The following is a 16,425-nucleotide window of genomic DNA, read 5'->3' on the forward strand; positions in this document are numbered from 1 at the left end:
ATTCAGATCACGTGTCCTTGCATGAAGTGGGTTTGGTTCTGTAGTGTGAATGCAAATTTTTTTATGTAAGAAGTGCCAGTTTGGAAAGAAGAGATTTGGAAAAAAAAAAAAAGGTTATGATTACTGCTGTCTGTTTCTACAGTCTTCTCTGCATCATTTAACAGCATCCAGAAGAAACAAATCTTACCTGGGTAAAAACAACCTTTTCTCCAACTTGAATGTCACACTTTCTTTAGCGAAGGGAAAAAAATTTAGCTTTTGCTGTGCATGAACATATATAACCTCTGCAAGGTTGTTTGATTTGTTTGGGCTTCTTTGTTTGTTTGTGGGGTTTTTTGTTAACCATGGTAGCAAAAATGTGCTTCATTTTAAACCTGTGCTTATTGTATTTTTGGTGACATATTCAGAAGCCACTTATTTTCATTATGTGTGCAATACCACAGAGATACTTGGTGCTCTGTGGATCTGAAAAAGGGTTTGCTAATGGTGCTTCCAGGCTGTGAGATGCTTGTTCTTAGTGTGCACCAGTTCTCCTGCTTTCTCTGTGTTGGTTTCCAGCACAGGAGGTGTGAACAAGGACTTTTAGTTCTCTGCTACACAAAACTATGGAAGCATCTGACTGCTAACAGAGAATAAATACCTTCTCAGAAGTGAGGAACTGGCTGTATGACAGTTCTGAAACCAAGTATCTTGTATCCGTATCAAGAATATCTGGAGAAGATGCAATTAATGCTGATAACCTCCAGAAAGGAGCTACTTTTTCTTCAAGTAGCTCTTAAATAGTAGAGATTGGGATGAAATTTACTGGATGGATCAGACTACCCTAGATCTCACTGCTTTTCACCTGAATGAAGCACCTTGTGCTAGCCACTGTGAAGGATAGCAGATGGGGTCTTGCTGCATGTCAGGTCAGATCCTTTGTGACAGCCCTGAGGGCTGTGTTCTCCAAAGGTTGTGTCTCCTCCATCACAGGTACTGTGCTGGCTAGGATGAAGTATTTATTCATGAACAACCACGGAAGAGGGGGATACAATTGCAGTGAGGAGTGTATCAATCTGGCTAGACTAAAGTGCACTTGCGTTAAGTTTTCTGGCTCTCATGAGTTAATTTTCAGTATAAATCAATTTCATGACTTCTAATTTGGGTAGTACAAAAAGGCAAAATTAGGAAATATTGAACTCGAAAGGAGGTTTTCTGTGGGAGAGTTTTAAGAAGTTTGAGGGAGGAGAAGAAAGGATTTTTTCTGTTTGAGCTCATCATTTATTTAGTCTGTTTAATGTTAATCCAAAAGTGTGGTGAGTGAGCATTTATTTTAAGTAGTAACAGTGTGTTTAGCTTTGTGTCATGTTTTATAAATCAGCAAAATTTAAGATGAATAGGAATGGGTAAAGACAGAGCTTCAGCAAAGACTTCCTGATCATTTAACACAGAGCCTTTTTATTTTAGTGCCCTTATTAAACCATGGAGAGAAATTTGACACATGCTTTAAACTTACCCTTGTAAGATTAAGTGTTTTATCTTATTGTATTGTTGCCACTGACTCCTAGCTGCAGGTGTGCATGACAGATGTGGGAAGTAAAGTTATCTTACTGCCAGGTACTGGCCTAGTCTCATACAGAGAAAAAAGAGGTAAATTCTGATTTTGCTTCTGAGGTATTATTTTATTCTCACATCCCTCACAGCTTCTCCTGTAACTGTCAGTCACGCTGTAAGGTAGGAAAATGTACATCCTAGCATACATAAGCCATTTACTGTGGAAATTAAAAAAAAAAAAAAAAGACAAGTAGGTGGCAGACAATAAAATTGGTATTTGCTTTTATTGACATAAAGTTCATTTTCTGACAAAAATCCATGTGGTTTAGGACTCTGATGGTATTATTCACACTTGGTATTGGGTAATCTTCAGCACTGGGGAAGCAGGAAGTGAATGTCAAGTACTGAGTTCTCTTACATTTATTTGAGAATTAGGAGTAATGCTACCAACACTAGATTCCCATGGACGTGTAATAGTAAGCCTGATTTACATGTGATGGCTGCATTTAAGATGTTATCTAATGCTTTTTCTTTCCTTGGATTTCTTGCAATCTTCTTTTTGTTAAAACAATTTCTCCCCCTGTGCTCCCTGGACTGTGGTGCTGAAGCCAACCGATTGTGGTCCTGTGGTGGAACATGATGTGTTATTTCTACCATGTATTAACTGGGCAGGTGTCTAACATGCCACAATTTCTAAAAATGCATTACACAATTACAGGAAGTAAGTTATGAGGAAAAAATGGTGCCCATTGCTTTATCTTTCAGAATACCAGAACAGATTTATGGGAGGGGGGGCAACTAAACTTTTAAGGAAAAGAGAGTGGAAACTAACTCAGAAAACAACCACAGGACGCTGGAGGTTTAGGTACCTGAAATTGAGAGCTTTTCAAACCTCCTTTTAGGTTTTCTTTGTTCCTTGTTTTTTAATTCCATAGTGACCTTGACTATGGGCTCAATGATTAGTGCCTGAGATACATCACGGCATGAGTTCAACCTGATAGGGGTTTGGGACATTAAGGGAGAGGCTGATTTTCTGTCCAGGAGGTGTGGACACTCTTCCTTTACATCATGTTTTCCATGCTATGCTTTGAGGGACAGCTCTGTGAACATCTGTCTGTCTCAGCTTTTCAAGTCTGGGCTTCAAAGAACTGATGTGTTAACTTCTAGAGCAAGCCCTAGGAATACTCTAGAAGGCTACCTGATCCCATTGTCTTTTGTCATTTCCAAACAACAGATCTGACCTTAGTAGGATGAGTTACAGTCTGAGAATTGCCTCTTCTTCTTTTTTATTTTTAAGACCTCCTTCCATTAATTCACTATTACCTTGCTATTCTGAGTTTAAATCTTAAAGCTGTACTTAAAGTAACAAAGAAGGTTTAGCCAAACAGTCACCATTTGGCATGGGAATTTGAATGGCTAAGCCCCTACATATATGCAATAGCGTGTACACTGCTGGGTAGATTGTATAATTGTTCTTCATACATTAAGCAACCAATTGCCGATTTATGTACATATGTAGGTTCATCCTTTACCAATTTCCTGTGACTGATAGCTTCCAGGAGATTAAAAGAATAGCCGGTTCCTGTTTCTTTCTCTTCTCTTTATTTTTGTCCTGTAGCAAGAATATTTGTGCGTGTGTGTGTGTGTTTAATAGCATTCATTCCCTAGAGAATAATCTCAGTCTTTGTTTTAGCTGGCCTCCTTCTGAGAGTGTGTTAAATCTGTAGCCAAGATCACAGGCAGCTCTGGGCAAATCATTGGGCTGTTATTAACCTGCCTCCATGGCAACTGCTGCACACCAGCCCGAGGACAAAAAATGTTTTTATTCTGCTGAGTTGCACAAAAGGTTCTAGTGATGCCTTGCACAAAATGGTCATTGAAAAGGGAGATGCAGTGATGTGTGTTTGTGCTCTACAGTTTCATATTTAAATCATTTTACACTGTTACATTGGGAGTGGATATACAGCTGAAAAGTTCAGCATTTTGGCCATATGGAGAGTAAAAACTAGCAGAAAATCGGAACAAAACTTATTTTAATACAACTTAACTTTTGTCAGCTTGAGTTCACAGGCCTTCAGCCTGCAGTTGTCATCAGTGTGTTAGCAAATTTTTTTGTAAACATGAACTAGGCAAACATCATCATGGGTTTCCAGTTGTATTGTATGAAGATAGTCACTGACTTGGGGTTAGAGAGAGAGATCATAAAGCAGGTTTCCTGAAAAGCTTTCATTTTTTTCAGAACTCCTCTGATTTGCTTCAATGCTTGTTAGGGAAGCTTGGTAAGTGTATCTTAGTTCTTGATGAGCTTCAAATTGTAGCTGGTTTTGAAAGTGGCTCTTGGCAGTACTGTTTAAGGCTTATGTTAAAACAAAAATTATAGCATCACTTATATTGCTTAGGCTAGGCATGGATTTATTCTGCTCATAGAGAGTGTTCACAGTGGGGTCTGGGGGAAGGTCTGGCAGCCCCAGCACTGTGATGAGGTTGTGTCCTGAAGTTAGTTACCCTCTGGCAGGAGGCTGTGCAGCTCTGCTGTCAATTTGGGTGCAGAATGACTAGGTATGGATGGCTGCTGTCTCTTGGAAATGTGCTCATCTGGGATGCTTCATGCACTTGCAAGCTGGCTGCATGCTATTTCCAGGTGTACCAAAGTCCCTCTGCTTCCTGCTTTAGTCTTGGGGTGAAGGTGAGTAGTTCCTGGAGGTCCACATTTGGGCAGTTTTCTCTGTCTTGCTCAAAATAATGTGGTTGCTTTGGGCACCTCTTAGGGCATCCCTTGGCCATGACCTGCACTGATAAAATGACAGCCACCCAAATACTGTGATGCCTTTTCACCTGGACTTTAGAGGAAGACAAAGAGTATGGCCAGCAAGATGCTCTGTGCAGCTTGCCAGTGGCTGTGAGATGAGAGGGGGTCTGCCACTGTTGGCTTGTGTTCGAGGGTCTGTGGATTAGTGGCAGATACTGTCATGTGTTTGGGTAAGGGATCCAACAAACTCCCCAGGGCGAATGTTCTGCCAGTGGCCTGGAAAGCCATCTGTGCAGTGTGGGGTATTGGGAGGACAAGTACCTAGTTAGGGAGTGTTAAATGTCAGTCCTGGGTCTACACCAGTTTTTAGTTTTGTCAAGCAGGCTGCTCCCATTATCTGAAACCAGCAGCTTTTCTTTTGGATCTTGTAAGTCCCTTGGTTTCACTTCCAGCTATTTTTATTTCCTGTCTTTGATGGGATCCTTCTACATAGCACTCTTGGGATCAGCATGATTTAGGTGATCAATCTCCTCCACACTGAGCAATGATCTGGCATTTAGTCACCTTCTGCTTTAGGAGTGCAGCCCAAAAGGTACTTTGTTTTGTGCTGGGCTGTGGCCACATGTGTGTTGAGCATTGTCTGCTGGGTTGGAGCGTGGTTACTCTTGGATAATCCTTCATGGCTAATCCTGCACCAGGTGCTAGCATTTCTTGGATTAACTCTGGGAGGCTTGGGCCTGACCCAGGAGCAGATGCTGCGGAGGCGAGCCAGCCTCACGTGTATGACTGCTGTTGCGTGTGGCTTGTGAGCTGCACTCAGGCAGATTCCCCAAAGCTCTGCAAGGTCTGGGATCTGAATTCAGCTTTGGACCTCTGTGATAAAATGAGACCCAGAGATGATTTCCTCTGATAGCACGCATTTGGATTTTGTTTACCCCTTCACTGCTGAGTTTCAGTGTTTGTTCATTCGGCAGTATTTTTGTCATGAAGATAGTTCTGACTGAATGGACTACAGCTGTGGTCTAGACTATAAAAGCTTCCCAGGCTTGTTTCTATACAATTAAATCTTGTCTGCAGTTAGTGAAGTGGCGTTTCATAAGTCATTTCGATAGTGATAACTGCTTAAGCCTGACTATAGCACTTGCTAGTGACTCTCTAAAAGAAGAGTTTCTCACTTATGAAATGGGAAAGCTTTCAATTATTGGATGCATATTATTCACGGAAGTGCTTCATGGAGGTGCCTGCTCTGCAACTCATTCGCTAATGGGAAAGGGATTGGGATAAAAATAAGCTTGCCTCGTGTGGTGGCTGGAGACTTACTGATCTTTGTAAAGAATTTTTTGGGTGGGAAGGTGTGATGTGATGTACTCGTTCACCAGCTGTTTCCTTGCCTTCAAATGCTTTGTCCCTTTAGCACATTGCCATAGAAGCAGCGGGCTCTTCCTGCGACATGCAGTGCCGGTCACTCCATTAAGTGTTGTCTTAATGGCTTGTGTTTTGTGCAGTTGTATGAAATGCACATTAATGGAGACAGCTTAATGCCATCACCCTGAAGTAATGAATTGGTATGGATTGCCATTACCATTATAGCGCAGTTAAAAGCTGTGCTTGTTTCCGATTTACATTCCCCAGCTTTGTAAGCAGATGGGTTTTCAGGCCACGCAGTTGGAAGGAACCTGGCAATTCAGCTGCAACCTCCTTATTACAGTGTTCATACAAACAGCAGTTCTGGGGGGTATTTTGTTAACTCATACTGCTTAAATGATGCATTTCAGTTGATTATGCTACTGCAAACTGTATTCAGGGATCACTGTAAATCCAGTGTATCCTATAAAGATGGAAATATATTGTAATATGGCTTCATACAGCTGCCCTCAATAAAAATTTTTATTCTTTGGTCCCCATTCAATTTTTCTGTTGTTGAAGTATTTGTATCCCTACAACCTGATATTGATTTATACAAAAAGATAATTTGGGAGTCATGGGAGAGCGTAGGGTAGTTAAGTTTTGCAGACCTAAATATATTCCTCTTCCAATGAAAGTGCAAACTCTCTTACTTTTCCAAAAGGCTTCATTGTCTTGAGTATTTGCTTCTCTGACTCCCAGAATGTTGCCAGCATAGCTGGTGCTCCTGCAGTTAGTAATGCTGAAATGTGGTGAGCTCTGTATGAGCAGCTGAATTGCAATGGATCACTTTAGACAGTGATTTTTTTTCTTTTTCCATTTCATAGGCTGTCTCATCGATCTCCTCTTGATTCTGTTAAGAGAGGAGCACTCAGCCCACTTTCTGGGCTTTGAGTCCATACCAACAGATCTGTAGGTCACTGCTTTAGAGGGTGATGCTGTCTTGTACCACCTATAGATTTTTTGCTTAGCATGTCAATGCCTGGGCCTTTTAATCCCCGTGGCTTTTACCAAGTGGAGGACAAATATTCTTTTCCTCATAATTTGCTTTTTGCTCATGACGTTTCTTTTGCTTTCTCTCTTCTGCTTAGGTTGCTTTGAATGTTGCATTAAGTGCCTAGGAGGAGTGCCATATGCTTCGCTCGTGGCAACCATTCTCTGCTTCTCGGGGGTAGCGTTGTTTTGTGGCTGCGGCCACGTGGCGCTCACGGGAACCGTGTCTATCCTCGAGCAGCACTTCTCCACGACTGCCAGTGACCATGCTTTGCTGAGTGAAGTGTAAGTATGCCTCCCATTTCCATTATTCATCATAACACCCTCATGCTAAATGAGTAGAGATGGATTCAGACTTCTGCCTCCATTCCTGAGTATTCGGTTGCTTGTTTTCCTAGCAGCTCTTGGTAGTTTATTGGTGTTCACATACAAAGAAGTGTGTATCCTGCTAAACCAGTTTATATGGGGATCAGTACTATTTAATATCTTCATCAATATCATAAACAGTGGAACTGAGTGCACCCTCAGCAGATTTGCAGATGACACCAAGCTGAGTGGTGCAGTTTGTTCACCTGAAACAAAGGATGCCATCCAGAGGGACCTTGAGAGCCTTGAGAAGTGGGACTGTGTGGACCTCACGATGTTCACCAAGGCCAAGTGCAAGGTCCTGCACATGGGTCAGAGTAATGTCCAGTACATGCTGACAGATGAAGGGATTGAGAACAGCCTGACAAGAAGGACTTGGGGGTGCTGGTGGATGCACTCGCAGCCCAGAAAGCCAATTGTATTCTGGGCTGCATCAAAAACAGTGTGACCAACAGGGTGAGGGATGTGATTCTGCTCTTCCACTCCACCCTGGTGAGACCCCACCTGGAATACTGTGTCCAGCTCAGGGGTCCTCAGCACAGGAAAGACATGGACCTGTTGGAGTGAGTCCAGAAGAGGCCACAAAGATGATCAGGGGGCTGGAGCACCTCTCCTATGAAGACAGGCTGAGAGAGTTGGGGCTGCTCAACCTGGAAAAGAGAAGGCTCTGGGGAGACCTCGTACCAGCCTTCCAATACCTAAAAGGACCAACAAGAATGCTGGAGAGGGACTTTTTACCAGAGGCTGTTGTGACAAAACAAGGGGTAATGATTTTAATCTGAGAGTAGGTTTAGTGTTCGTTGATGACGTAAAGTTGGAAGGAATGACAGGAATAGCCAGGAAGCATGGTTCTGTCCATCCTCTCTCAGAAGAAGCTGGACTGGTATATGAGAAAAAACTGGAAAGGTCTGCAAACACAGCCTTTGGACATAATCACTGGTGAAATATTTGGGTCTTTTATGCTCCCGAGGCTTCCCCATGAGGCCAGAGGAAGGTCTGGAGTGCAGCATCAGGGCCTGTGCTCAGCACTCAGCCATGCATGTCTGTGAGAGGGGGCTCCTGTGGTGAGCACTGTGGGTGTGGCACATGTTGGGGTGCACGGGCATCGAGCAAGGCAGCTTTACTTTGCTTACCTGCCCCAAAGACTCAGCTTTTAGGATATCTGAAGATTTTAGTGTCAGGGTCCAACACAGTACACTTAATTCTCCTTATTTTCTTTTTAATTTCTGTTGTCACTGACTCCCTTTATATGCTTGCAAGCATAGACCTCCCAGTTTGCTGCGTGCCCTCCTATCACTGGTGTCAGTCCCACAGCACCTTTTCAGGGCTTTCCCCTCCACAAGACCCTCTGTGCTCAGACAGGCTCTGAGACTGCTCCCAGCTGGGGTCCCCCATCCCAGCACTGCCCACACTCAGTCCTTGGCTGTGGCTGGGCAGTGTGTCCCCAGCTCCAGTGCATGAGCCACGAGGGCCCTGCAGTTATCCACAACTTTTATTGAGAAACTGTAAGCAGCTGTTCTTCAGTAACTGAATAATAAAACACCCTGTGCTTGTATCAGTCTTCATTTGAGCAAAACAGAAGAAATTGCAAAAGCAGCAGTAACAGGCAGCAAGTTTTACATTTTGGGGAACAATGTTTCTTGTCAAGTCAGCATCAGCAGTGGGGGAAATGCATATTTCCTACCAAAGCAGCTCAGGGCTCGGGTTCTGTGGAACCAAGGAGGCACGGCAGGCAGAAGAGATGTTAGAAAGGAGCAAATAATTGAAGCCTACAGAGACATAAAATAAATGAAAAATACGTTAGTAGGATGCCCTTTGGAAAAGACTTTTTTAACCACTTTTTCTACTACTAATTTCTGGTAACATGCATTGAGTCTCTCCTAGACCCTTAATGATGCTGAAATGAATTCTTCTGTACTCTATTAAATCCTGAATTAATTTTTTCATGCTTTACAGCACAGGTGCAACAGCTTTATCCTGTTACTTTTAATCAGTTTGGAAAACAAATATATCACTTCCCACATAAAATTTTAAATGAACAATATCCTATTTTTATACAAGGATAACATTTAACTATATAAATGGTGGTAATTAATTTTCTTTAAGCTAAAACATGCATATGCTCTTTGGAGATCTGTGCTAGCGGCTGCTTAATGGAGAGTGGCAAGAATTGGAAAAAAAAAATCTGAGGAAAACATATTTATCCTTAGAAAACTGGTAGTGTGGATGCATAAAATTAACCTCTTTATTCTGTGAATAGCTTCATCCAAAATTACCCTCCCAACAATCAAATTACTTTTAAGAAGTTCTGGAGAAGTTGTACTAATAACGAAGTATCACTTTTGGAGACCAGAAGTGTTGTATGGAAGATCTGGCATTCTAGTCCTTCAAAACAATTGACTTCAGATACTAAATCTGATTGATAATATTTAGAAGTTATTCTTTCCATTTACCTATTCTGTCATTGCAGATGGTAGATTTTTAAGGAATCAAGAACTTTCTCAAATAATATCTGAGGGAGGTGCTTATACTATGTGCCCTGAGATCTTTTTTCTCTGGGTGGTTCCAGAGTACCTAAAATGGAAGCATTTCCTACATAATTCTTTAATTTTTAAAAAAAATTTATTTACATTATGGGGAGCTCAACACTGTTGTGACTCAAGGCACTAAAACTACCTGCTCACTTGGAAGTACCCTTCTAGGCTGTAGAGCAACCATTCCTCCTCAGGAGAAGTCACTGCTCACTGCATACTCACTGAGTTTTGTATCAGACAAATATTGCTGAATTTAGAAATTTTTGCAAACGTATATTAACTGGATTTTACAAGTGAAAATAGTGAATTTCAGGGACTGCTTCCTTTCCCTAATCCTGAAGAATCACCATGGAGCCTGGTAGTTCAGCCAGGAGTTCAGCTCCAGGTTTTGCCCATTTCAAAGCCCTGCATTGTCCCTGTCAGACATTCCCAAGTTAGGTGTCAGGATCAGTAACAGGAAAAAGAAAACCTCCATAGTGGAGGTGTGCAACTGCAGTTTTAACCTGGTGAGTAATATTAGTCAGTATAAGGACTGCAGCACAAGCAGGGGATGCTCAGGTGGATGCAAGACTAATGCACATCAGTATTGCTTACCTGGAAAGTGGGGCAGTCATACCAGTGCTCTCCTGCAGCCTGCTTGCTTAAAATGCTAAGGAGCCTTGAACTTTGTTTCAAGAAAAAGAGTTCTCTCTAATTTATTAGGACTTGGGAGGACTGACTTTGTTTTTATAGGACTGAAATCTAATTATATCTTTTTTTTTCTCTTCCATTGTAGAATACAGCTAATGCAGTATGTAATTTATGGCATTGCGTCATTTTTCTTCTTATATGGAATAATCCTTTTGGCAGAAGGTTTTTATACAACAAGTGCTGTGAAGGAGCTGCATGGAGAGTTCAAAACAACAGCCTGTGGCCGCTGCATCAGTGGAATGGTGAGTAGCATCAGAACTGAGAACAGCAGTCTTTGCTGGCTAAAACCTGTTGGGCTTGGTTTGACTCCTGTGGTTTTGAACAAAAATGTATTGCTGCCTTCTTTGTTTAATTCGTTTTGGGTGGTCAGGGTCAATCCCTGGTCTTGGTCCCACTTTGAACTTCAGGAGTGCTTGGTCAAATTGAAATTCTGCAGGTGGACTGTTGGGGTGCTCCTGTGGCCTCCCCGGTCATAAAGGTGAACCCACGAGTCTGAACTAAACTGAGGGAGACCGTTAATTTTAAAACACTCAATGTGAGCCAAAATTAATTTTGTGCTTTTAAATATGTAACATTAGTGATGCTTAAAGGCAGAATGTTAAATGGCTGTGGTTTGCAGAGCTATTTAAATATCAAACTGTAATGCCTCTGACTTCCATAGTTAATTTTGCTTGAGTGTCTGGATCGTTCAAACGAACAGTAATGAATGAATGAAGCTTCACAACATCTTTGCACTTGAGTCAAGTATTGATTTGCAGAGGGCAAAAGGCATACAGAAAGAACAGTGAGTCTTTTTCACAAAGCTGAAACATTTAAAGCCTTAAAGTTACAAGCCTTATTCCCTTCAGTATACTTCTGTATTAGAACAAAATTGTAAGCAAAGTTTAACTAAAAATAAAACCTCAAATTCTCACCCACATTGTCCCCTAGGGCACACTCTGCAAGAACAGCCATAACTATGTTTCTGAGACAGGATTTCAAAGCTATTACTGAAAATCTGAATTCAAAGCTCATAGTTTTGGAGGAAGCTAAGCAGTATGACAGATCGCCCACGGGAAAGTGTGGGTGAAAAGAGAAGAGGCTTTTGATGTGATCGTTGCATTTTAATATACAGTCTATATCCTGTACTTAAAAAATATATACTTTCAGCTGGTTAAATACAAAAGAGATGCATGTTTATTTTCACAAGAGTTAGCAATTTTCCACTGTGCTGTTGGGTACTTACTGAATTTTCCAACAGCTAATAAAAATAAGGCACCTGATAATTTTCCAGTTAACTGCTATTTGCTCACTCTTTTTCTAGCAAGTGTGGTCTTCACCAAGGAGCAAAATTAGATCTAAAGCAGTGCTTTTCAAAGACCCAAAATAAAGTAGAAACATACACATGCGTGCATCTCATCAGTGCAGACAGTTGCTTATGCAACTGAGTAGTTGCAGGCACATGATTGTCAGCTGGTTATACAAATACCAGCATGGCACGTGGAAATATGAAAGAAAATTGTTTTCATGTTTGCCCATATTTGTCCAGACAGTGAAGGAGAGAATTTACCAACTCAGTAATGGCTTGGAGCTCTTGTAAGACATATTAATGTTTGGCAGTGACAGGAAAAGTGCCTGTATACTGCTGTGTAAAACTCTAGGCTTAGAACAAGGTTTGCAAGGAGATATAATATTTAACAGACTAGTCAATGCAGCTGGGTACAGGCAACAAGGTTTTGGACATGCAGTGATGTTTTCTTTTGCCTCTATCATTAAGAGCTCCTCTACTTCTTCCTTTGTTACATTACCGAGTGAGGTCCTGAAAGGCAGTCCCATCTTGCATAGGGTTATTACAGAAGACAGACTTCCAGCGTCCCTAAATTATTTGTGTTGGCTCTGGTAACACAGAATAGCCATTTCCCACAGTTATCACTTTAAATGTGAGAATGAGTGTATTTTTTTCTGGCTATTTCTTAGGAGTCAAAGGCTTTGTGCACTTCCTCTTGTGCACACTTCCACATACCCGTATGCAAACTCATGTTTTATGTATAGTTTGTCTACAGAAATCCTTTAACCTGGCCCACTTGGTCCTTCCCAAAATCCAAAGAGAGTATCCTTAATTCGCACATAAAGCATAAAGGTCTGGTATGTGGCACTATCTAATAGGAGAAGAGGTATTTTAGTTGAGTTGCATATAAATTAAAGTCTAGCTGGGTTTTTATGGGCCATGGTTTTGCAAGCACTTCCACCTCCTCACACACCACCTTTGTTGACTGAAACCTAACCAGTTGCTCAGCTTTTGCTCTAATGCTTGGGGGATTATTCAGTGCATCTGGCAAAAAAACCTATGAGGATGCAAACTTCCACCACTGCAACATTAGTTCAGTCTTGTTGTTCTGGGTCAGACTGACACAACCTCCCCCCTGAGAGCCTTTCCCATCCTTGCTGTAGCACACAAGTTTTAAGTAAGATAGGAGGGCACTAGTGATTTACTGGAAGTAAAGCCTTTCCAATCCACCTACAGTTAAGAGAGAACAGCTACAGCCAATGGTGAAGGGAGAACACAGAAGACGTAACAGCATTCCCCCGCTTTCCAAGTAGGATCCAAATCCTGGTCTCTCCAGGAGGAGGGAGATAGCAACTGGTGCCAGAGCTACTGTTTCACCATAGAACTCAGAAGAGGAGGGAAAAGGGAAGGGGCCCATTGGGAGGGGGAAGCTGGAGACTTCCAAAGCAATCAGTTCCCCGCCTTATAATCTTACAAAAGAAAATGCACAGAATATTTTTTTTAAAAAAAGAACAAACCCAAACCAGCAAATTTCACTGGACAAACCCATGATTCTCTAAGGGAAGTAACTAATTTACTTCTTGGCAATCTGTATGATATCAATTGAATCCTTCTAATCTGCTGTTAATGGTCATGGTATGTTTGCAAACATAGGTATTTTTAAATGTTATATTCCAAATTGATTTCAATAAATCAGAGAGTATGGGAGAGCTCTGTGAACATCAATTTACTGTGTTGTTTTGATTTGCAAGTTGCATAGAAATGCTAGTGTGTTATAGTTAATTAAAAAAAACCTTAAATTGATTTTTGTTAGAATTTTATTGGTTTTAGCCTACAAACAACATCCCTGCTTAGCAGAGAATCTTGAGAAACCAGTGGGCTGCTCTTTCATCTGTTTTCTCAAGCAGGCTGATTAAAAAGGAAATGTCTGAATTACTTTCTTAGTAGCACTTAAACTACCAAACTAACTGTAAACAACGAGAATACTGATTTTTTGTGCTTGGAAACCAAATGTTTTCTTACCTGCATTCTGCAAGTGTGCTTAAAGATTTTTTTGAAGCATTTTTAAGGAAAATTCAAATAGTCTTTTCAAAGAATAAATGCAAAGTGTTTGTATTTTCTCTGCCCAGTTTGTTTTCCTCACCTATGTGCTTGGAGTGGCCTGGCTCGGGGTCTTTGGCTTCTCTGCTGTGCCTGTCTTTATGTTCTATAACATATGGTCAACTTGTGAAGTCATCAAGTCTCTTCAGACAAATGTGACGGTTCCAGGGGACCAGATCTGCGTGGATATCAGGCAATACGGTACTCATTTTAATCCTGATTAAATGCTTCATCTTTCTCCTCGGTCTGCCTTCAGTAGTTTTGTCTCAGCCTTATCAGATGAATCAAATGCAAAAGCATCTTCTATCTCTGAATGCGGTATTACTTTTCTAATTAATTCACATTACTCTGCTCTCTCTCCAGATGCAATCAATTTAACTGAACTGGCAAGTCATTTATCTAAAATGATTTTGTAGCAGTTTCCAATACCATAGTATTAGGTTTGAAAATAGATCAGCCTCAAAATAAACTGCTTGGAAACAGTGCTGAGAAATAGATAACCAGATTGTGGTTTTTGAACCCACATACATATATTCTTTCCTTTCAGAAAGTTGTTTTACATTTAAAGATGAAGTTAACACCTGAACGTTGCTCTAACGATTACTTTCAGTAAAAACCCCAAAAACCTGCAATTAAAAGTCTGCCTTAACTAATAATAAATTAATACTGCTTTCTGATGACACGCAGAAATCTGAGGGAACTGGGACAATAGCTTAAAATAGGGTCAGGCTTTTCAAGTTGTTCATTCCTTAAGGTGAATTTTTCCTGAAGTTAATCTTTTCAGCTTCCCTTGTGCAGAAGTTCTTTTATCACCACTACTTTTGGCTTGATTTTAGCTAGCATTTTCTATGAATGTTTCTTTCTTTGGACTAAGTCATTCAAAGCTGAGAAAACGGATTCAGAGTTGAAAAAGTAAGAAAGCTTGGTTTTGCTCTCCTGTCCAGGTAAGTCCAGTAGAAGAAAAGATATACTAATTTTAAAAGGAAGAAGTACTCAAATCGGTTAAATGTTTGCATCCTGTTTTAGTGGCTGACAGAAAGAGGCTGAGAAGACATTTCCTTCAGCAGCAAAGCCTAGGAATGAAGGGAGATGTGCTCCTCCACTTTCCTGCTCCTCCTGGTTGTGTGGTAGCTGTATTAGTGCAGTATAGGGCTGTGTTGTTGCTCTGATCAGTAAAATCATCTGGGTTTCAATGCATGATGGGAGAGAGCAGCTCCTTAACAGGCAACTTATTACTGTTACTGAACTGTCCTCACATTTTTGAATGGAAATGGTAGCTAAAAGGCTTCAATTATATATTGCAGATACAGAAAAGCTGACTTTAAAGTAAATCCTGTAAAATCTTTTTGAAATTATTCGGTGACCTGCTGCCTACGGAGTTGCTAATTCCAACCAGCTGGGTTGAAATGTGAAGTTGTATGGGGAGACAAACTGGTTTTCTCCTAATTCAAATGGGTTTTGCTTAAGCTTCACATCTGTTACAGACCTAAAAGTTCAGGTTATTTCAGATCTGCTAGATCCTGTTGACTTTTCAGACTTTCAGTTGTGTAAGAAAAGTAATTAGGCGTAAATGAGGTGCATCAAACTGAATTCTCTTGTAGCAGTGTTCACTTGATGCTTTTTACCTATTGGAACTAAACCAGAAAAAAATCCCGTAATTCTTCCCTCTAGCTCCAAATTCACACTCTTCCACAGTAGTTACTTGCTCAAGTAGAATTTAATCTAGTAAGTGCTATCCTGAAAAGTGCCAAGTACCTCTGAGATGCAGATTCTCTCCTTGGTGCTGAGTGGGGGAGTAGGCAGCATGCAACTGGACCCAAAGTGCAAAAACCCAACCGTTTGGCTGCCATATGGGAAAACCACATCTGAGAACATGCCTTGGCAGCAAGCCTTGGTGTGAGGAGAAAGCATAACTTGAGGGAGTTGTTTTAATTCCTCCTGCCAACTCAAAGCTGTACTGGTCAATGCGCAGATGCCCAGAATGGGAACACAACTGGCAAGTGGGTGGAAGAGATGAGAGAGGAACAGAAAGTGTGTGTTGATTGCTAAAATTAGTGGTTTCTTTTGCTGTGGTATTTCAGGTATTATCCCTTGGAATGCTGTACCTGGCAAAGCCTGTGGCCCGATTTTAGAGAACATCTGCAACACGAACGAGGTACAGAAATGTAACCTGTGTACAGCTTTTGCCTACAACTTACTTGGGCATCATGTAATAAATAACTTGATGAAAGTTTTTGGAGAGAACTCATATATTAGTATAAAGAATTGCTTTAAACACAACACTGAAATAATTGTTATGTCATCCATAAAAATGAAAATTATTTCAGAACATTTTTATTTTCTAAAGCTTTGCTACCTTGCTACAAAGATGGGTTTATTGTCATTATTCTCCAGAACACTTGAAATGCGTTTTATACTATCCCATTGAATTACCTCAGTGTTTTTAATATGTTTTTTCTTCAGTTCTACATGTCTTATCACCTGTTCATTGTGGCTTGTGCTGGAGCTGGTGCCACTGTCATAGCACTGGTGGGTAGTATTTTTTGGTTTTATTATGTAAAATGTTCAGTTCAGGCTTAAGATGCTTTAAGATTGAATTTTGTGCATACTAAGAATAGTGATACTAGACACTAAGGAGGGTGAGCTGTAATCTATTTGCTGCTATGGTTCAGTCATTATAAGTCAGCAGGTCCCCAACTTTTGCTTTAAGAAGTCATCTTAACCCGCCTCCCACATACTTAGAAAAAAATTATTTGCATGTCCTTTGAAAATCCTACTTCTATCCACTA

The 16,425-nt window shown here is 40.9% G+C and overlaps 2 protein-coding genes across 10 annotated transcripts in view; one reads left to right on the forward strand and one right to left on the reverse strand.

Moving 5' to 3' along the window:
* RAB9A (RAB9A, member RAS oncogene family) overlaps positions 1 to 16,425 on the reverse strand; it is a 394,770-nt gene that overhangs the window by 312,990 nt on the left and 65,355 nt on the right. The window lies entirely within an intron of this gene.
* The window catches only part of GPM6B (glycoprotein M6B), a 108,658-nt gene that overhangs the window by 87,618 nt on the left and 4,615 nt on the right, over positions 1 to 16,425 (forward strand). For all 8 annotated transcript variants that reach the window (XM_051794981.1, XM_051794984.1, XM_051794986.1 and 5 more), the window contains 5 exons: positions 6,778 to 6,964; positions 10,355 to 10,511; positions 13,666 to 13,837; positions 15,718 to 15,791; positions 16,100 to 16,165. In XM_051794981.1, coding sequence (XP_051650941.1) covers positions 6,778 to 6,964; positions 10,355 to 10,511; positions 13,666 to 13,837; positions 15,718 to 15,791; positions 16,100 to 16,165 — 656 coding nt within the window. The remainder of the gene's footprint in view (positions 1 to 6,777; positions 6,965 to 10,354; positions 10,512 to 13,665; positions 13,838 to 15,717; positions 15,792 to 16,099; positions 16,166 to 16,425) is intronic.

The sequence above is a fragment of the Manacus candei genome, unplaced genomic scaffold (genome assembly GCF_025592945.1).
Source record: "Manacus candei isolate 608988 ecotype Guabito, Panama unplaced genomic scaffold, ASM2559294v1 h1tg000041l, whole genome shotgun sequence".
Lineage (NCBI taxonomy): Eukaryota > Metazoa > Chordata > Aves > Passeriformes > Pipridae > Manacus > Manacus candei.